The sequence below is a fragment of the Mauremys mutica genome, chromosome 8 (genome assembly GCF_020497125.1).
Source record: "Mauremys mutica isolate MM-2020 ecotype Southern chromosome 8, ASM2049712v1, whole genome shotgun sequence".
NCBI classification, from domain to species: Eukaryota; Metazoa; Chordata; order Testudines; family Geoemydidae; genus Mauremys; species Mauremys mutica.
In genome coordinates, this window is record NC_059079.1 from 1,639,059 (window position 1) to 1,661,931 (window position 22,873).

A 22,873-nucleotide genomic window follows, 5' to 3' on the forward strand; every position below is an offset into this window, starting at 1 on the left:
ACCTGTGTACACCGGCAAAGCACAGACACACAGGAAAAAAAAAACCTGCAGGGCGGCCGGAACCAGAGTGTAGGGGGACTCCCTGTGCTGCAGACATGCAGCGGAGTGCGGGCCCGGTGGGGAGGGGGAGGGAGAAGGGGGCGGCCAGGGCTTCAGCAGGGCGGTCGCCACGCGGCCTCTCCTGCCGCACCGCCTGCCGGGAGGGCTCTGCGTCGCTCTGGTCGGCTGGGAGGGAAGGACGCGGGCTGCCCTGCCGAGTTTGCTGCAGGTACTCCCCTCTTCTGTGCCGCCGCCCCCTACAGGGGGGCCAGAACGGCAAACCAAAAAGAAAAAGAAAAAAAAAGGCATCCGGAATGCCGCCCCTTGGAATCTGCCGCCCCAAGCACGAGCCAGCTCGGCTGGTGCCTGGAGCCGGCCCTGAATCGGGGGCACAGAGCACCTGACATGGGGGGATAGTGGCAGTGGCATGGGCGGGGAGACAGAGCCTCAGGGAGGGGTAAGGGGATTGCATGAGTCCCTGAAATAGAGGGAGAATGGAGGAATGCAAGGAGCCTCTGCTGCATGCAGTAAACTCAGCTACAGGTGCTGTGAAGTGTGCAACCCATTGTGAGCTTGGATCTTAATTCTCCTCATTTACCAAGGGTGAAATCGTGGTCGCATTGAAGTCAATGGAAAAACCTCCACTGACTTTGGTGGGGCCAAGATTTCATCCCAGGTACGTAGTTAAGCTGTCTCCTTCTGGCTGTAGAGTGTGTGGATGACCCGTGAGCTCATAAGCAATATTTACACCAGAGTTTCCCAAATCATTTTATAATGAAGACTAACTCTTAGCAGTGAGGCCATCTTATAGGCCGCCTCTTCTCAACACCCCCCAGTTACTCAGTTTCACAGTAGCACGGGCTATCCTCTTGCTCCTTTCCCCTGGTATGTGCAGGAGCAGCATTTTCATTCTTTTTCCTTTAGTATGTCCTGATTGTTACACTCTTTGGAGCAGGGATCATGGTTTTGTTATATATTTGTACAGCCCCCAGTTCAATGAAGCCTGGCGGAGGCTGCATGTATGGGGGCCCCTAGGCACTACCACAATACAAATAATGCATTATAGTAATAAGCAAAAATTAAGTCTCTTGGGATGTATCACCTGGATTCTCAGAGAAATCATTATTTTACTACAATAGTTTAATTGATTTACAAGATCACACGGTATTTCTAGTTGTTAAAATAAGTGTTTGCATTCAATTCTACACATGAATCATAGAAACAGACTTTCCCATGGGAATGTTTCTGTAGCTGTTCGCTGTTGTTCCTGAGAGGCACAGATTCTGACTAGCTCATCCCCGGATTCTCATTGCAGGGCTCCAGAGCTCTCCACTCCTCTCAGATGCAGTTCCTGCATTACCAGCTGTACCCAGAGCGTAACTGTGCCCCTGTTAGCAACCCTGGTCAGGAGAGCACTTCTTTAATCACAAGGCTGGAGGCAGGGGGTGGTCTTAGGCAGTCAAGAGAAATTGGAAAGCTCTACCAGTTCCCGAAGTGAGGAAGACATTTGCATGGGTGAGTTAGTGACCAGACTAGCCCCACTCCAATCAGGAAAGCATTATATGCCTTCCTATTCCCTGTCTTGCATGGTGCTGCTTCTTTGGGCTCTTCCTGCAAAGGTCTCAACTAGTTCTAATGACTTCGGAATTAATGAACCTGAAGATTCAGAGGAATTATTTTGGGGCTGTGCATTTAATTAATGTTACTCTGTAATGTGTATAGGTTGACTACACTGTATATTCAGCTGTCATTGCCAATCAGAAATAGTTGTGCTGTTCAGTGAGGAGTTGCTGTCCTGTTTTGTGGTGGGAGAAGTGACTAGCTGCTGTTGTTTCATGAAGTCTCCTGTTTTTGTCTTTCAGAATATGACAAACTGGGCTTTCTTCTGAAACTGGACTCAAAACTGTGAGTAGAACAATGGGAATGCTACTTTCCTTTGCTTTTTTTGTTATGGTTTCTATTGCAGACAACAAAAATTCTGGGTTACTCGTGCAGTGTGTGGATTGGTTGAGAGGACAGTGCATTGTCAGATGGGAGAGCTGAGGTTAGGAGCAGACTGAAGGTTCCTGCTTTCTGGGTGTCACTGCTGCATGCCTAGCCAGGCTGGCAGAGACTTTGGTTCACTCCCTTTCAATTCTTGATGGCTGATCAAGAGGATAGTAACATCAACCTTAAACTATGCCTGTCTTTCTGCCTTATGAGTCTTATTCCGAGTCTTCAAAATAAGGAAAGGTTAAATAAGCCTGAGGAAGCATGGAAAATAGTAAGCTGTAATGTAACTCAGAGGTTGGAAACTGATTCCTTCACATCTGGGCCATTCACACATGACCCCAGAAGCTTGTTGAAAAATTGGAGATGGTGCAAAGAAGGGCCACAGAAATTATTTGGGGGCTGGAAAAAATGCCTAAAAGCAAGAAACTTAAGGAACTTAATCCGTTTAGCATATCAAAAAGAAAATTAAGAGGTGAGTTCAATAAAGTGTATAAATACCTTCACAGGGAGATACCAGGTACTAACTGGCTCTTTAACATAGCAGAGAAAGACATAACAAGAATCGGTGTCTGGAAGTTAAAGCCAGACAAATCGAAATTAGAAATAAGGCACAAATTTTATCCATGAGAGTGATTAACCAGTGGAATAAACAACCAAGTGGAGTGGTGGATTTTCCATCTCTTGAAGTTTTCAGATCAAAGGAGGCTGCCTTCTAGGAAGATGTTTTAGCCAAACACAAGTACCATCATCTCTGGTTTTTTTCTGGCTTAAAGAGTAGTAACAAAGTAGCAGAAGATACTATGCATGTATCTGAGATGATAGAAATAATTGTGTATTAGTTACTGTATAGAACCCCAAAAAAACTGCATGAAAAGACTGTTTAGGTTGGAGGTTCAACTCCATTCTACACATGGGAAACTGAGGCACAGAGATTAAGTGAAAAATAGTTAACTAGTTAGGGGTGCCCAATTTGAGAAGCCGTGGGCCTGATATTTCAAAATACTTAGCGTTTTATAGCACTTTCTATGTTTAATGCAGAGGTCCCATTGACTTCAGTTACAGTTGTGAGCGTTTGGCACTTCTGCAAACCAGACCCCAGGTGTTTTAAATTGGGTACTCAAAAAATGAAGCTTATAACTTGGTCAAATTTGGGTAAATTTTCACAGGGATGATCAAAGGTACATCTTTGACACCAGGCTGACCCTCCCCTCCTTCCCCTGCCAAATTTCAAGTTTCTATTTCAAAGCATGGAGACGACAGGGCTCCTCAGTTAAACATCCGTAAGATTTTTTTTTTAACAGAGACAAAATAATGTATTTTCCACCAATATTGTTCTCAGAAATGACTGAAGTGTTTTTGATCTAACTTTCCAAAAACATACAGCCAGAGGCAGAAATCTGGGATAGGAAATTTCAGCCCAAATTGTTTACGTTGGCAAAATTATAAACAAGTGAAAACAGTGTGATGGGTTGGACCCCTCGGAATGCTGCCTGATGTGCTGAGATACCACTGAGTCTACCTGTTCTGCCAGCATGGGCCCCCTTTAACCTGTCTTGCTGAGCCAGGCTCTTAAAACCTCCTGTAACACACACATAGGCAGGGCCACCCCCAGCTGCAGATCTGCTCTGGGCAGACTCAGCCTAAGGGACTTGCTCCAGCACTCACATGTCTACCTCCCTTGGAATACAGACCCAAAGATATATTATGAAATTCGCTCCCTCCCTCAATGTGGAGAGAGGTGTGCACACTACTTGCCCCCACAGTTAGAAATTACAGAAACTGGGTTTAATAATAAACAAAACAAATGTTTTTAAGTATAAAAGGCAGATTTTAAGTGGTAAAAGGGGTAACAAACAGAACAAAGCAGATTACTAAGCTAGTTTCACTAGAGAAATTGGTTACAAATAGTATTTCTCACTCTAGATATTGTTGCAGGCAGTTCACAAAGGTTCTGTGGTTCAGAGTTCCAGTTGTATTCCTTTTCAGACTGGACCCCTGTCTCAGTCTGGAGTCCCCACTTGCCTTCCATTTTGCAATCTCTCTTCTTGGGCAGACAGGCCATGGAGAGGAGGAGTCCTATTTGCCTTCCTCCCCAAACGTGACCCCCCTTCTCTTACAGTGGAAAGTTACAAGAAGTCCCAGGTAATGTTTTCGTATCAGGTGACAAGACCTGTAGGATCACAGTGTCCATGAGTCAGGGGCAGTATGGAGTGTCCACAGCAAGGCCAAGCTTTTCACAGTCCATTGTCTTTGCTGATGGGCCTTCCGCCCTGTCTGGCTTTTCCATTGTTGTACCTGAAGTGGCCTGGGTCTGAAGAGGTGTTTTTTGAAAATGGATTATCACTGTTCATGGGTTAATACTGGGTAGGAGAGACTAACCAGAAGGACTGTGTACCATTTATAATGTGTATAGCAATAATTTTCCTGCATGCGCCAGTCATGATGGGACTTTACTTTCTGTATTGCTTTGAAGAGGACTGGACAAAATACAGCTCCTTCTCTCCACCAGCTACAGTGATACTTCTTATCCTGTTGTGTTTTGAGGCTCCCCTGTTTCTCATATTCACATCTGTACTGCTTGGGTCTCAGGTGTACTCCTTCTGCAATGATGAAATGGGAATAGAACGATTGAGAATGGAAGAGAAAAGATGGGCTAAAAAACAAAATGGATCCACATGAAAACTATATTTAGCCATCCATTCTCTATAGCAGGGCTTACTCCATTGGTACTTCAGACCAAGGAAAGGCAGACCCATACCAGTATTACTCTGAAGAATTTGTGACCAGCATTTCCAGTAAACCAAACCCCACATTTCAGCACTATTGTTATATACATTTTAAATAAATGTTTAGAACAAGAAGAAAAAATATTAACAGTGAAAGTAATTAACCATTGGAACAATTTACCAAGTATTGTGGTGGATTCTCTATCACTGACCATTTTAAAATCAGGATTGGATGGGTTTTTTTTTTTTAAATAAATGCTCTCTCTGTGTGTGTGGCGGGGGCGGTTCTCTGGTCCATGTTAACCAGGAGGACAGTGTGAGTAATCCTAGTGGTCCCTTCTGGCCTTGAAATCTGTGAATCTGGGCAATCTTAATGCAGGCCTTTCCTGATATTTGAGTACTTCTCTGCACGAATTTAACAGTAGCCCTCTTTGGTCGGAAAATGTGCAGGGGAGATCCCTATCCAGCCAGATGGGCCCAGGAAAAGGAAAGTCTCCATAATGGAGCCAGACTCAGGGCAGAGACTCAAGCTGTTAAGAGCAGCTACAGAAGCTGTCTCAGCAGGCACTGGTGGACACTGATGATACCAGACTATACTTGCTACAGTTTTTCCTCTGGATATTCTTTTCCTTCTGCTGTTTGACGAATTGCTCTGATCCACCCCTCATCATCACTTGTCTCCCTCCACCCTGTCCTCTATGCTCTTCTCATTCTCCCTTCCCGCCTTCCAATCACCTCTCCCTTTGTCTTTAGCTTTTAGCTAATCCCTTCCAGCCTTCCCTTCCACTCTGCTTGTGTGTTCTCTCTTTCTCCCACCCTTTGTCTGTCTTGTCTATTTAGATGGTAAGCTCTTTGGAACAGGGACTGTTTGTTATTCTGTGCTGTACCTCGCACAGTCTTGGTTGGGGTCTCTGGGTGATAAAATAATAATATATTTTCTTTACTGACTTCTTAAATGAAATCTGTATATAGCATCATAAATGTGCATGTTTGGCACCCATCATGTGAGTTAGTAAAACACTCCTGAAAAGCTTGCAGACTGAGGCCTGACATGAAGAAAACAAATACTGTGAAATTAGATTATGGCTATGGGGCAGGAAGTGCTGCATGGATAAGATCATGTGGTTGTTTACGGTAGTTGCCATTAGTGGATTTGGTATTGTGCTCTCCTTGTATTCTGAATACATGCTATAAACTCAGTGAAAGGCAAAGCTTAAAAGCTAGGCTAGCTAATAATTTTTCTACAGAACTTAATAATGAAGATAGTACTGTGGTGGGAGCAGTTGGTGTTGGACACCTGGGCTCAAGGCCTGATAGATCATGTGTTCTGTGTTGAAGACCCTGTTGATAGAAATGGCTTCATTACATGGCTGCTGCTGTAGATGTGGTTGGTATTCTGCCACTCGTGTGTAATTTTATAATGTTGCCTTAACTATTGACAGCATGTGAGAACCTTGTGTGACCAGGTGAAACACTTGGGGCAACAGAACTCAGTTCCTCCTGATTCCCGTACTCTTCAGTTGTTCCATGTCTGTCTTTTTTGTCATTAGTTGGTGACATTTAAGAAATTCGTGAAGGACTAACCTCCCTTGTGAAGGTAGCCCTGCAGTAAGACGTAAATGCCTTGATTCACAGTTTAAAACAAATTATACACAGGAAATTATTTAGCTGGAATAAATATAGGGTGATATTTCACATTTGGCAGTTTAATTTTACCCTTGTTGCTATCTCTGCCTCTTTTACACTGCACATGCCCAGTCCAGGTTATTCAGATTGATTTATAGTGTAGTTGTTATAATTATAGCTATATAACAATTCTTTTGCTTTTGGAATTCTCCTGTGTTTATGGGAGTTGCATGGAAACCAGATTTGTTTTTCCCCCTTTGTAGGAATATCTGGAATTGCTTTGAATTCTATTTTCCTTTGAAATCTTGTTTCTGATGCATACCTTCCTGAAATGTTTAGCAAGGCTGGCCTTGCAGGGGGAATCTGACTTGGAAGTGGAATGCAGATCTTTATAATATTGTGCTGTTTGTCTTTTAAAGGGACATCTGGAAAATAGTTCTCTTTGCACAGACTGTTTCAGGCCAAAAACCTTGTCATTAGTGAAGAAAAATCACGCATCCCGAGGAACCCTCCTCTCAGCTGGGAGGAAAGCTTTGCAATATATATGTAGGAGGTAGAGACTTCTTGTTCTCTTCTGGCATGTATTGGCTAACTATTATGTAGACTCATTCTGTGGGAATACTTTGCATTTTTTTTAAAGGTGGGGTTTGTTAATGACTAGCAAGTGGCAAGAGAGAGGGGGGCGAGTGGCAAGGTGGACAAATTTGCAAACGGCACAGGTTCTGAGTACCTTCATGGATGCTCAGGGAAAGAGGTCTGTTAAGTGACTCAGTGAGTTGTTTATTTTTATTTATTTACATTTGTACCTATCATATATGCAGTTGCAGAAATTAGAATCTCTAACCAAAAAATATGCATAGCGCATGAAACAAATTGGACTCCTAGAAGACCTTCCGATTCTAAGAATACTTTAATTTGTCTCGCTTCAACTTCCGGCCATTGGATCATGTTAGTCCTTACTCTGCTAGATTGAGGAGCCCATTATTAAATATATGTGCCCCATGCAGGCACTTATACACTGCAATCAAGTCACCCCTTAACTTTTTCTTTAAGCTAAATATATTGAGCTCTCTGAGTCTGTCACAACAAGGCATATTTCTAATCCTTTAATCATTCTCATGGCTCTTCTTTGAACCCTCTCCAATTTATCAACATCCTTCTTGAATTGTACACTGGAACTGACCACACTATTCTAGCAGTGGTTGCAGCAATACCAAATACAGAGATGAAATACTCTCTACTCCTACTCGAGATTCCCCTGTTTATGCATGGCAGGATCGCATTAGCTCTTTTAGCCACAGCATCACACTGGGAGCTCCTGTTCAGCTGATTGTCCACCAGGACCCTCAGATCTTTTTCAGAGCCCTAGCTTCCCAGGATAGAGTCCCCCATTGTGTAAGTATGGCCTATGTGCTCTGTTCCTAGATGTATACATTTGCATGGAACCATATTAAAATTCATATTGTTTGCTTGTGCCCAGTTTACCAAGCAATCCAGATCTCTCTCTGTTGGTGACCTCTGTGATCTTCATTATTTATTACTCCCTTAATTTTTGTGTCATCTGCAAGATTTATCAGTTTTGGAACAGATTGATAAACTAAACAGTAATAAATCATCAGGACCGGATGGTATCACCCAAGAGTTGTGAAGGAACTCGTATATGAAATTGCAGCATTACTAACTATTGTTTGTAATTTGTTGCTTAATCAGGCTTTGTACCAGATGACTGGAGTGTAGCTAATGTAACGCTGATTTTTTTTAAAGGTTTTGGAGATGATCCTGGCAATTGCAGAAGCCTAACTTCAGTACCAGGCAAACTGGTTAAAACTATAGTACAGAACAGTCTCATCAGACAGCTAGATGAATACAATATGTTGGGGAAGAGTCAACATGGCTTTTGTAAAGGGAAATCATATGGGGGAATCACCATTCTATTGGAATGCTTTAAGGGTATCAGCAAGCGTGTGGACAAAGGTGATCCAGTGGATATAGTGTACATGGACTTTCAGAAAGTCTTTGGCTCTAAAGGCTCTAAAGCAAATTATGCAGTCATGGGATAAGAGGGAAGGTCCTGTCATGGACCAGTAACTAGTTAAAACATAAGAAACAAAAGGTAGGAATAAATGGTCAGTTTTCACAATGGAGAGAAGTAAATAGCGGGTGCTACAAGAATCTGTACTGGGACCTGTGCTTTTCATCATATTCATATATGATCTGGAAAAGGGGGTGAATAGTGAGATAGCAAAATTTGCAGTCTATAAAAAATTACTCAAGATAGTTAAGTCCAAAGCAGACTGCAAAGAGTTACAGAGAGACCTGGCAAAACTGGGTGACGGGGCAACAAAATGACAGATGAAATTCAGTGTTGATAAATGCAAAGTAATGCACATTGGAAAACACAATTCCATTTAGACATACAAAATGAGGGGGTCTAAATTATCCGTTACCACTCAACAAGGAGATCTTGGATCAACTGGAGAGTTCTCTGAAAACAGCTGCTTAATATGCAACAATAGTGAAAAAAGCGAGCAGTGTTAGGAACCATTAGGAATGGGATAAATAACAAGACAGAAAATACAATAATGCCACAATATAAATCCATGGTACACCCCCACCTTGAATACTGCATGCAGTTCTGGTCACCCACCCCATCTCAAAAAACATATAATTGGAAAAGGTATAGAGAGAGGCAACAAAAATGATCAGGGGTATGGAACAGCTTCTGTGAGGAGAGATTAAAAAGACTGGGACTGTTGAATTTAGAAAAGCGATGATTAAGGTGGGATATGCTAGAGGTCTATAAAATCATGAATGTTATGGAGAAAGTGAATAGGGACGTGTTATTTACTCCTTCACATAAAACAATGACTAGGGGTCACCTGATTAAATTAATAGGTGGCAGGTTTAAACGAGCATAATCATAGAATATCAGGGTTAGAAGGGGGTCATCTAGTCCAACCCCCTGCTCAAAGCAGGACCAAACCCCAGAGAGATTTTTACCCCAGTTCCCTAAATGGCCCCCTCAAGGATTGCACTTGTCCTTGTTGAACCTCATCAGATTTCTTTTGGCCTAATCCTCTAATTTGTCCAGGTCCCTCTGTATCCTATCCCTACCCTCCAGTGTATCTACCACTTCTCCCAGTTTAGTGTCATCTGCAAACTTGCTGAGGGTGCAATCCACGCCATCCTCTAGATCATTAATGAAGATATTGAACAAAACCGGCCCCAGGACCGACCCTTGGGGCACTCCACTTGATACCGGCTGCTAACTAGACATGGAGCCATTGATCACTACCTGTTGAGCCCGATGATCTAGCCAGCTTTCTATCCACCTTATAGTCCGTTCATCCAGCCCATACTTCTTTAACTTGCTTGCAAGAATACTGTGGGAGACCGTATCAAAAGCTTTGCTAAAGTCAAGGAATAACACATCCACTGCTTTCCCCTTATCCACAGACCCAGTTATCTCCTCATAGAAGGCAATTTAGGTTAGTCAGGCATGACTTGCCCTTGGTGAATCCATGCTGACTGTTCCTGATCACTTTCCTCTCCTCTAAGTGCTTCAGAATAGATTCCTTGACGACCTGCACCATGATTTTTCCAGGGACTGAGGTAAGGCTGACTGGCCTGTAGTTCACCGATCCTCCTCCTTCCCTTTTTTTAAAGATGGGAACTACATTAGCCTTTTTGCAGTCATCTGGGACCTCCCCCAATCACCATGAGTTTTCAAAGATAATGGCCAATGGCTCTGCAATTACATCCACCAACTCCTTTAGCACCCTCGGATGCAGCGCATCCGGCCCCATGGACTTGCGCTCGTCCAGTTTTTCTAAATAGTCCCAAACCACTTCTTTCTCCACAGAGGACTGGTCACCTCCTCCCCATACTGTGCTGCCCAGTGCAGCAGTCTGGGAGCTGACCTTGTTCATGAAGACAGAGGCAAAAAAAAGCATTGAGTACATTAGCTTTTTCTACATGCCCATGATGCCAACCTGCCTCGCCCACTTATTAGATTGTCAAATAATCAGCTTTGTGCTTCTCCCCTGCTGCCCCAGATTGCTTGTGAGGAGTTCCCTGTAAACGTCTGCATAGCTACCTTATTAACTTCTTCAAATACCTCCTTAGAATTCTCTTTGCTGTGTACACTAAGACCACTGTCTATCATGCTGTCTGATGTTTGTGTTTCCATGTACTTCCTTGTCTGTGTGTCTGTGTCTGTCTTTTGTCTCTTATCCTGTATGTAGATTGCAAGCGGACTGTGGCAGGGATAGTCTTATTTGTTCTGTGGTTAACAGCACTTGGCACAATGGGGTCTGGGTCCAGGACTAGGGCATCCAAGCAATGACGGTGATATCAATAACATCCGCGGAGACGAAGGAATGGTTACGTAGCAGTAACTTGGTTCTTTGAGGTGATGGTGTCCATCTGGAATACATAACCTGCCTCTGTCCTTGCTTTTGGAGTCCTCAGCTAACTCTGGTTTAATTGTGAGGGAATTGAAGGAGTGTGGCAGTTGCCTCACCTGTTATGCCCTCACATGGGCTCATAAGGAGGCATTGGGTGCATGCGCACCCCCAACAGGCACTGCTGTCTAACCTCTCCATCTGAAAATGGGACTAAAAATACTACTACTCTCACCGTGGTTGTGAAATTAAATTTAATTAACATTTGTGAAACACTCAGATATGATAGTAATGAGTTCTATAGAAAAGCCAATGAAGAAATTAGTAATTGTCTCTCCAGAGCAGGGTTTGAATAGCATGTAGTAAATAGGGAATGGGACCACACATTGAACAACAAGGAGAAAATTAATATTGAATAGCTGCTCATTAAATTAGCACCATCCGTTCTGAGGCAAGCGTCCTATGAAAAAAATAGTATGTGATCATATAATTAAGACTATAACATAATGCATATGCACTGGGGGGCCACATTAAGGTTGCACAGGCAGCCTTTATTAAGCATTACCAAACTTTTGAGTGCTTGACTTTGCAACCTTAATAATGTTTTTTGATGTTGTTTTGTGAGGGTAATTTATTTTAAATTATAGAATGAGAATTATATTGTGCTAACTAATTCAATGTAATTGACATAAATATTTATTTATTATGTTGAACAAGAAATATTTGGACTATTTTCAAACTTGAGCAGTAAAGCATGGAATGGAAACATAACCTAATGCTACCAGCCATTTTCACAATGAAGTTTGAATGGAGCATCATTGCATTAATGGCAGGTCTAAACGCACTGATAGCACTTGACTTAATAAAATGATCGTTGCTGATGGGTGACTACACAGTGATGCAGAAGGATACTAGTGTGTAGTGTGAGACATAGAAGTGAGATATTTATCGTATATGTGCAAAAGATTTGCCAAAAAGAAACTATTAGATCAACTTAGATGATTATAATGGCAACCACTATTAATAAATAGGATTTTGTATACATTTTGGGCTTACATCAGCTTTTTGGGTGCTTATTTAAATAAAATGAGGGATGTTCTTTAAATCTTCTGGGCTCAGTGGCTAGACACTCTGTGGTACTGAGTAGTTGGCATATGTTGTCTTGCAAATTTATTTTGTAGTGGAGATGTGGGAGATGTTACAGAGATGTTTGAATATGCAGTGTAATCACAAACCTGATCTCATAAGAAATAAAATGTGAAGAAATTGAGGTCTTTGTAAAAAATAAACGGAGAGCCAAAAAAAACTAACTTTCACCCTCCAAATTCAAATGAAACTTGATCCCGACTGTTAGAGAGCCATAAAAATGGAGGGAGCCTGTGCTAGGAATACAGACAGATTGGATTACTGCTGTTTGTTTAAATTCCTTCCCTTCAGAACTTCAGTAACAGAGCTGAAACAAACCTTTTTCTCTTCACGTTGTTTCTGGGGTGCGAGGTAGATTTGAAAGTGTGTGTGTGTCTTTACGTGGTGCTTTGCCATCAAAAACTGCCCAAAAAAACCCCAAGTGGTAAACTTGTAGAATTCTAGACTTCCTTGGTACTTGTTGCTGAGAGATTTGTCCCTGCCTATCTCTACATTGATTTTTATCTTTTTCTTTCTTTCCCCATAGAGTCATAGAAATTAGACATATCACATTTTTTCCAATCTGCCAGGGTAGGAACATTCTCCGTTGTGTATTTCTCATTGTTTCCACAAGCCAATTTTAACTGTCTAAGGTAATGGAGCTTCCATTGTTCCCCTTGGGAAACTATTCTATGGCTTAATGCATCTCTTTCTTTGCATTATGCGTAAAGGATATATACACTTGTTCTGAGGTCCAGAAGGAGATGGGAGGCAGACCATTTGAGAGTCTCTGGGTAAAGATAAGAGTTAAAAATAGGGGTGATGTCATGGTGAGGGTCTGCATAGACTACCAAATCAGGAAGAGGAGGTGGATGAGGCAATTCTAGAACAAATAACAGAAATAGCCAAAACACAGAACCTGGTAGTAATGGGGGACTTTAACTATCTAGACATCTATTGGGAAAGTAATACGGCAAAACACAAAATTGCCAATAAGTTATTGGAATATACTGGGGACAACTTTTTTTTTCCAGAAAGTGGAGGATATAACTAGGGGCATAGCCATTTTAGACGTGATTCTGACCAACAGCAAGGGATTGGAAGTGAATCTGAAGGTGAAAAGCAGTTTGGCTGACAGTAATCATGAAATTTCAGGATTCTAAAGAAGGAAGGAGCGAGTGCAGCAGAATAAGGAAAATGGACTTAAACAAAAAAAGATGTTAACAAACTCAGAGAATTGGTAGGCAAGATCCCATGGGAAGAAAATCTAAGAGAAAAAGGAGTCAGAAGAGCTGGCAGGTCCTCAAGGAAACAATATTAAAGGCAGTACTGCAAACTATCCGGATGCAAAGGAAAGAAAGGAAGAATAGTAAGAGGTCAATATAGCTCCACCAGGAGCTCTTTAATGACCTGAAAATCCTACAAAAAGTGGAAACATGGTCATATTGATGAGGAACACAAAAGAACAAGCACAAGAATGTAGGGACAAAGTCAGAAAAGCGAAGGCAGAAAATGAGTTACATCTGCCAAGGGACATAAAAGGCAACGAGAAGAAGTTCTTTAAATACATTAGGAGAAAGATGAAGGAAAGTATAGGTCCTCTACTTAGCAAGGAAGGCGAGCTAATAACTGGTGACATCAAGAAAGCTGAGGTGCTTAATGCCTATTTTCCTTCAGTCTTCACTTAAAATATTAATGATGACCAGATACTCAACTCAATTAATATTGACAATCAGGAGGAAGGAATGCAAGATGAATAGGGAAAGAACAGGTTAAAGAATATTTAGATAACTTTAGATGTATTTAAGTCAGCAATCTCAGAGCCATTAGCAATTATTTTTTAGCGCTTCTGAGGACAAAGGAGGTCTTAGACTAGAGAAAAGCAAACATGGTACCTATCATCTTTAAAAAGGTGAACAAGCGGGACCTGGAGAATTATAGACCAGTCTGCCTAGCTTCAGTACCTGGACAATTCTGGAGCAAATTATTAAACAATCAGTTTGCAAGCACCTGGAAGATAATACGGTTATAAGGAATAGTTAGCATGGATTTGTCAAAAACAAATCATGCTAAACCAACCTAATTTCCTTCTTTGATAGGATTACTGATGTAGTGGATGGGGGGAAGCAGTAGATGCAGTATACCTTGATTTTAGTAAGGCTTTTGGTACTGTTCCACATGACTTCTCATAATCAAACTAAGGAAATGTGGTCTAGATCAATTTATTATAAGGTAGGTGCACAACTGGTTGAAAGACCATACTCAAAGAGTAGTTATCAATGGTTCACTGGCAAATTGTGAGGGTATATTTAGTGGGGTTCTGCAGGAGTCAGTCCTGGGTCTGGCACTGTTCAATATTTTCATTAATGACTTGGATAATGGAGTAGATAGTATGCTTAGGAAATCTGCAGATCACACCAGGTTGGGAGGGGTTGCAAGCACTTTGGATAACAGGGTTAAAAGCCTCACATGCACCCAGATGAGCAAAAGCTTGATTCACTAGATGTAAGCAGAACATTGGCCTTCTAGTTGGATCCTCAGCACAGTTATTTGTCAGGATTGCAGACAGGGCAAAGTGGTTTCCACTCAGAGGATTTCCTCTTGCATTCGGTTGTGCTGCCAGTTAGCTAATATCACACCACTCTCCAAGAGCATTGGCTCATTTGACTAGAGTGCAAGTGGCTTCAGCAGTTTTGCTTGGACAAGTTCTATTAAAGACATTTGTAAGGCAGCAGCCCGACCATAATTTCATACTTTTACTGCTCATTTTGCCATTTCCCATCAGTTCAGGAATGATGCCAGTTTTGGATGGATTGTTTTTCAGCTGCTGTTTAGGTAGACTCTGAACCCACCTCCACGTTAATCTGCTTGTGATTCACCTGCAGTGGAATAGATTTATAATCACTTGACGAATTAAAATCAGTTACCTACCTTTCTGTAACTCTTATTCTTTGTGATGTGTTGCATATGTCCATTCCACGACCCACCCTCCTTCCCCTCTCTACTAGAGTCTACCCAGTAAGAAGGGACTGAGGGAGATTGGGAGTGGCTCCACCTTCGTATACTGGCATGCAGAGGCACATGCTACATAGGGCATTCGAGCCACCCTGATGGGAACCTCTGTGTGGAAAAAGTTATACGACGACTGTACACATGTACAATGGAGCAGACGTGCAGCACATCTCAAAGAACAACAGTTACAGAAAGGAGGTAACCATTTTATGTGAATGATAATTGGGAACTATTTTAAGAACAATTTATTAGATGCCTCAAAAACACGATTGCACATTGAAGAGAGAAGACTACACTGGTTAAAAACCAGGTTAGCTTAGAGAGGGTAAGTGAAAACAGCAATAAAAAAATCTAACAAAGGGGAGGTTGACAACAATGAATATAAATTAGAAGCTAGGAATTGTAGAAAATTTAAAGGGGAAACAAAAAGACTCCAGAAGAAAGTTGTGACTAGCAGATTTAAGGACAATAAGTAGTAGTTTAAGTACATCACCAAGAAAAGGAATTCTAACAGTGGTATTGGAACACTACTAGATGGAAGTGCATCAGTTGTAATGCAGAAAGGTAAAAGTGTTTAATAAATATTTCTGTTCGGTATTTGGGAAAAAGCCAAATGATGTAGTCAGATAATCTGATGATCAGTAAGTACTTTCTATTCCAGTAGTAACTCAGGAGGATGTTAAACAGGAGCTACTGAAGACAGACATTTTTAAATCAGTCCATCTGGATAACTTGTATCCAAGATTTTTGGGGCAAAAATGGCTAGGGAGGTTTCTGGACCATAAATATTGATTTTTAATATGGCCTGGCCACTTAAAATTTAGGTTGAGATAACTGCAGTGTTCAGAGGTGTGAAAAATCTGTACCCTGGAGTACTGTATCTATGCTGACCTAAGCCCTTGGTGTAGACAAAGCTAGGAACAAATAATGTAGGCCATGTTACAGGGTGGAGGACACTATCCTGGGAAACAGTAACTTGCGGCCATGGTCGATCATCAGCTGAGCATGAGCTCCCAGTGCAACACTGTGGCTAAAAGGCTAATGTGATCCTTGGCTGTTCCAACAGGAATTATGTTTGTCCATCGTTGTCGATGAAGACCTCAACAACTCATTCATTTGATGACCGGCTCTGTGCGTCCGAAGATGACTGATCAGTCTGATTCGGGCGTGGAACGTCCTGTCACACGTCGGGCAGACATGTGATGGCACTGTCGATGATGTGCGGGCAGCTCTGGACTTGCGCAGCTCACGCTTTCTTTCAGCCTCAGCAGTACGCCTCGCCTCAGAGGTATTACTGCCTGTGTGAATGAGGCTGCGCCATGCTGGACGGTTCAGTGCGAGGGTTTCCCATGTGACGGTGTTGATCTCGAGGGACTTCAGAGAGGTCTTCAGCGTGTCCTTGAACCGCTTCTTTTGTCCTCCATGGGAGCACTTTCCCTGGGTGACTTCTCCGTAGAAGAGCTGTTTAGGAATGCGCTTGTCTGACATTCTCACGACATGTCCAGCTCATCTGGTCTGGGCTCTCATCAGCAGTGTGTGAACTGACGGCAGACTGGCTCTGGTAAGGACTTCAGTATCGGGCACTTTGTCCTGCCATCTGATTTTTAGAAGCTTTCGCAGACAGAAAATGTGGAAGTGATTGAGCCTTCGTGCATGACTCTGATAAACAGTCCACGTCTCGCAGACGTACAGTAGAGTTGGAAGCACCACTGCTCGGTAGACCTTCAGCTTAGTCGGTAGGCTGATCCCTCAACATTCCCAGACGTTGGAGCGCAATCGGCCAAATGCAGAGCTGGCTTTAGCAATTCTGCAGTTTACTTCATCATCGATTTACACTGCTCGGGAAAGGGTACTGCCCAGGTACGTGAAGTGGTCCACTGCCTGAAGTCTCCGTCCATTTACAGTGATGGACAGTTCTGAGTACGGAGCGTGGGGAGCTGGCTGGTGCATGACCTCAGTCGTCTTGATGTTAATGGTGAGACCGAAGTTGTTGCATGCAGATGAAAACTTGTCCATACTGGCTTGCATTTCTGGCTCTGTACTAGCATTCAGAGCACAATCATCGGCAAAGAGAAAGTCTCGAAGTACAATTTCCTTCACCTTGGTGATGGCATGCAGTCGCCTCAGATTGAATAGTTTCCCATCAGTTCTGTACTTCAGGCCTACTCCTTCAGTGCAGTGTTGAAAGGCATCAGTCAGAGTGGCAGAGAATATCATGCTGAACAAAGTGGGTGCTAAAACACACCCTTGCTTGACGCCATTGGTGGCTGGGAAGGCCTCAGATGTTTCACCGTCATCCAGGACACGAGCCATCATACCGTGATGAAATTGACGTACCATTCGTATGAATCGGTCTGGACAGCCGAATTTCGACATGATCCTCCACAGGCCCTGGTGACTGACAGAGTCAAACGCTTTTGTGAGGTCCACAAAAGTTGTGTAGAGTTCATGATTCTGTTCTTGACATTTCTCCTGTAGCTGACGCGCAGCGAAGATCATGTCAATAGTCCCACGTCCCTTCCAGAAGCCGCACTGTGATTCTGGCAGTAAGCCCTGCTCCAGGTGAGTGATCAATCGGTTCTACAGAACCCGTGCAAGAACTTTCCCCGCTGTAGAGAGCAGCGAGATTCCACAGTGACTGTCACATACCTGGCAATTGCCCTTCCTCTTATAGAGGTGCACGATGGACGCGTCTCTAAATTCCTGTGAAATGGATCCCTGCTTCCAGAAGGACTGAAACAGCTCAGTGAGTTTCCGTAGCAGCACGGGTCCACTGACTTTGTACACCTCTGCTGGTATGGCATCTGACCCTGGGGCTTTGCCACTTGACAGCTGGTTGATGGCTTTCTTCACTTCGTCCTCTTCTGGTGAAGCATCCATGGAGTCATTGACTGCAACCTGGGGCATCTTGTCAATGGCCGCATCACTGATGGCTGAGGGGCAGTTGAGAACTGCTTCAAAATGTTCAGCCCATCTCTGGAGAATCTGCGTCTTCTCTGTAAGGAGCACAGTGCCATCAGAGTTCAGGAGGGGAAAGCTCCCAGAAGACTGTGGACCATAGAGTGTGTTGAGGGCTTCATAGAACTGCTTATAGTCATTCTTGTCCGCATATGCCTGTATTTAATCTGCTTTGGCGCTCAGCCACAAGTCCAACAGGAATATCGAGTATGAGTAGGGAGGTTATGTTACCTCTGTATTTGGCACTGGTGCAACCGATATTGGAATACTGTGTCCACTTCTGTTCTCAAAAATTTAGAGAAGGAAGTTGAATAATTAGATCAGGTTCATGGAAGAGCCATGAAAATGATCAATGGACTGGAAAACGTACCTTATCTGAGACTCAAGTGCTCAATCTGATTAGTTTATCAACGCGAAGGTAACAAATGAAAGGATGGGCTGAAGAATAATAAGATCATGCAATTATCTTAACTTAGGCATGAGCACTGCTTCATGGGTCAGTAATAATTTTTTGGGTCCTTTACACATTTTCTTGGTTCACTTTTTATGGGTATCATAGTAGAGGTTACCCTTAAGTGATTTAAATGATCAGACTCTAGTATTTCATTTATCAGAAATCTGAACGTGATATGTTGTGTAACTTTAAGTAAGACTTTGCACCTTTCTGTGCCTCAGTTTCCCCATCTGTAACATGAGAATGAGAAATACCTTCTTCCCAGGGTTATTGAGGCATATTTCACTATGCGTAAAATACTTTGAAATCCTGCAATGAAAACTTTTCTATAAGGCATCTAGTCATAGACTAAGGAGATGATAATTCCTCTTTATATTTCTCTTGTGGTCCCACCTGGAATATTGTGTACTATTAGGGTACCTCACTACCAGAAATACATTGGAAAGTTGAAGGGAGTGCAGTGTGGCAAGTTACCTCCTTCACCTCGTTTGCCTCAGAGTTTCTCCCTCAGAAGGTGGGGGCCTGGAGTAAATCAATCCTACTCTGTTGGGTTTCTAGTCTTCACTCTGGTTTATTGTTCAATATATTTACAAGGTGGCCTCAGGGTTGGCCTGAGTAGTTCTCCTAAGCAAAACAACAAAACCCCCAAACTCGGAACAAAAAAGGATTCTTTTCCCTGCCCCCTTCTGGGGTGTTGCCTTATTACGCTGGCTTCTGGTGGCCAGTTCTTTACCAAAGAACAGTCAACTTCCTATAAGGAGAACAGACAGCCTTCCATCCAGGAGAGACCTTCGCTCCCTGCTGCAGTTTGCTTCTCCTGCCATCTCTTCCTCTCACCAGAAGAGGGGTTTTTAAAGAAATCTTTAAAAAATCACTGGCAGCCCTTAATTGGCCTCAGGTGTCTCTAATTAACATGAGGTAATCTCTTTTCAGTTTATAGGGGAAAGGGCCTTCACCATTTTGGGACTGACATATCTGGCTTCCGCCACTCTTCTATCTGTCAGGTCTGACTTTGTCACAGCAGAGAGGAGACACAAAAATGACCAGAAGACTATAGAGTTTGATTTAGGAGGAAAAAAATAGATGGTAAAAATATGTTTTATATATAATGTAGCTGGGCTAAGTGATGAATCAGTGGTGAAGGTTGTAAAAACCATGAATGTAGGGGAAATATGTATGATGGTAGAAAGGTGGTAGGGGTGATGGGATGAAGCCGAAAGCAAAACTTAAGTAGAACATCAGGGAAAATCTTTTTGACAGTGAGATTCATGAGGCTCTGGAACAGTTTTCCTAGGGAAGTGGTTGAAACCCATCACTAGGACATTTAAAACTAAGCTTGACAACACCCTGCTTCTGTTTTGATCCTTGGAAAGCACATGTTTTCTGGAACTGTCCTCCTTGCATTGAATCTTCTGCAAAATTATCGTAAGTCGTCGTCTTAATGTATGTCTCAGCATCACTCTCTTCCTGCCCTAAGTAGCTGAGGCTGTGAAAGCTCAGTGCATTTCATCGTTTTCATTTAGACCAGCAAATGTTATCTAAAACAACTTGTTCTTCTGCGAATAGTGTCCCTCTAGGTGCTCCGCTTCAGGAGCGCTTGCGCCCTGTCCCTTTGATTGGAAATATTTGGTAGCTGTGCCCATTGGGCCTGCATGTGCGCACCATACATCCTCATGCCCCATGCCGAGACTATGTGAGACTGCAGTGGCAACCCCCTCCAGTTCCTTGTCAATTACCTTTAGCTTGAGACGGAGTCTGTAACCTGTGCCTGTTATCTATTTAGCATTTAGGTAGACAGTTTATAGTTACTTACCTTTTGTGTTTTCTTTGCCCCCCCCCCCAAAATTAGTTTAAAAATAAACCCTTTCATTCTTAGATATAGTTAGATAGTAGTTTAGAACTTCCCCTTCTGGTGGTTGTCCCTTTTGTTGTTTTCCTTTGGGAATGCTGGATTCTCCGGTGTTTAAGAGGTGAGTCTCCTGTTGTGAGACTATTCCCATCAGTAATGGGCATTCTCAGTGCTTCTGTTGTTTGGGTGATACCCATATTCCTAATAAGTGCAAGTTCTTCTTCAAGTGATGGTCCCTGTTGTATTCCACTGAGGGTTTTATGCATGTGCACCATGCGCCTGAAGCCGGAAAAATGTAAAAGTAGTATCTGTTGGTCCGTGCATGTACTCTGACTCGCCTCATGGTTTTATCCGAGGTGATAAAGGGTGGGGCAGACTGACCATGTTTTCAGTTCCTTCTCACTGCTGCATTGTCTGGGCCAGAACGAACAATGTCTGCTTCTATGTGATGGACTTCAACAAACACACTTTTATATTGTTAGATTTTTACAAAATTTCAGGTTTCAGAGTAGCAGCCGTGTTAGTCTGTATCCACAAAAAGAACAGGAGTACTTGTGGCACCTTAGAGACTAACAAAGTTATTTGAGCATAAACTTTCGTGGGCTACAGCCCACTTCTTCAGATGCATAGAATGGAACATATATTGAGGATATATATATATATATATATACATATACAGAGAGCATGAAAAGGTGAAAGTTGTCTTACCAACTCTGAGAGGCCAATTAAGTAAGAGAAAAAAACTTTTGAAGTGATAATCAAGATAGCCCAGTACAGACAGTTTGATAAGAAGTGTGAGAATACTTACAAGGGGAGATAGATTCAATGTTTGTAATGGCTCAGCCATTCCCAGTCCCTATTCAAGCCTAAGTTGATTGTATCTAGTTTGCATATCAATTCCAGCTCAGCAGTTTCTCATTGGAGCTTCAGACTTCTTATCAAACTCTCTGTACTGGGCTATCTTGATTATCATTTCAAAAGTTTTTTTTCTCTTACTTAATTGGCCTCTCAGTATTGAGAGGTTCAAAGTACCATGGAAGACCTCCTTTTTGATGGTTGCAAGCTCTTTGTGTACTCAACCCCTGGCCAAGAGACTAAAAAAAAACCCAAAACCTCCCATCAACTACAACTATATCCTCCCAGACATCCATCTCCTCCAAGTCACAGTTTAGATGGTGGGTCAAGAGTCTCAACCATCCAGCTGATGGGACTTTACAGCTGCGATATCCTACCCGCCCTCCCTTCTTTTGGGTGCCACCTTTACCATTTTCAGGATGCACGGCAGCATACAACATCAGACAAATGAGATTTGGAATCCATACCTTCTGGTTACACTATCCATTTCAAGGCTCTCACTCCTACCCATCCCTGTCCTGCCTCAGGAACCTTTCTCACCATCAATTATTAGAACAAGAAGTGACCTCACTGTTAAATTTAGGAGCAATAGAACCAGTTCCTGTACAACACAGAGGAAGGAGATTCTACTAAAAATACTTACTTGTACCCAAATGGAGGGTGGAGATCAATTTTAGCCATCACGTCAGGCGCTGCCTCCCGATAGTCAGGCCTTGTGGTTGCCGTGGAGGTTGAAACTAGGCATAGGGTTGGGACTGGGCTGAGGGTAGTACTGGAACCAGGTTCTGGGGACAAGCAGGGGTCAGAACTGAGATCAGAGGCCCTAGACAGGCCCAAATCAATACTGTGGCCAGAGACCACATGCAGGCCAAAGAGTGAAGCTGGGTGGTCAGAATCTGAGAGTCCAAGGGGGTCAGGAGTTGGAGGTAAGGCTGGAGTGAGTTGATAAAAGGGCTGGAGCAAGGTCAGAGTAGGGTAAGGACAAGGCTGGAGGAGACTGGAACAGGGCTTGGGCAAGGTTGTGGCAGGAACTGGATCAAGAGCAGGCTGGGAGTCGAGAGAGCCTCCTGTGAGGCACCATGAGAATTCCTGGTCAGGTAGTGCTTTTGCAGACTGATTTGCAGCTCTGGTGAGGTAGAAGAAATATCTAAGCCTGGGGGGGTCATCTGACCTAGGCTGCGCTCAGGAATAGGCTGCTGCTGCATGCCTGAAGGCTGAGTCACTGCAGGCTCCCGTGGAAGGGTAAGTCAATGCAGATGAGTTGTTATAGCATGCCTGATTATTCACTCCGGTTCTGTTTGAGGGGCAGCTGAGCAAGCAGCCCTCGTTTGGCTGTGGGTTTGCCTCACACTTCAAGTCACTAAACAGATACGTAAAACAGAAAAAATTCAGGATGGTGACTCTGGCACCAATAATTCCGTCATTAGAATTAGGAGATTGGTTCGTGACTCTTGACCTACAAGATGCATTTTCATGTCACCATTCCCCCATCGCATAGGAGATGTCTTAGTGTTTGTTGTTGAGTTGGAAGCACCCAATACAGGGTGCTCCCTTTTGGGCTATCTTCAGCACCCAGGATGTTCTCAAAGAGTTTGACAATAGTTGCTGCCCACCTAGGTCATTTGGGCATAATTGTTTTCCCGTACCTAGATAATTGGCTGATAAAGAATAGAACCTGTTGGGAGATGTTGGAGTCTGTAGATCACGTGTTCTCTGTTTTAGTCTGGACCTTCAAATCAATCTTGAAAAGTCTGTTTTGAGTCCACTACAGCATCTAGATTTCATAGGGACTTCCCTGGATGCACTGACAGGGAGAACATACCTACCATCCAGC

General features: G+C 43.0%; 1 protein-coding gene across 1 annotated transcript in view; it reads left to right on the plus strand.

The window, feature by feature from the left end:
• Window positions 1–22,873, plus strand: part of ST3GAL3 (ST3 beta-galactoside alpha-2,3-sialyltransferase 3) — a 364,281-nt gene that overhangs the window by 131,728 nt on the left and 209,680 nt on the right. Inside the window, exon 5 of the mRNA XM_045026125.1 lies at window positions 1,902–1,944. Within this exon, the coding sequence (XP_044882060.1) occupies window positions 1,902–1,944 (43 nt within the window). The remainder of the gene's footprint in view (window positions 1–1,901; window positions 1,945–22,873) is intronic.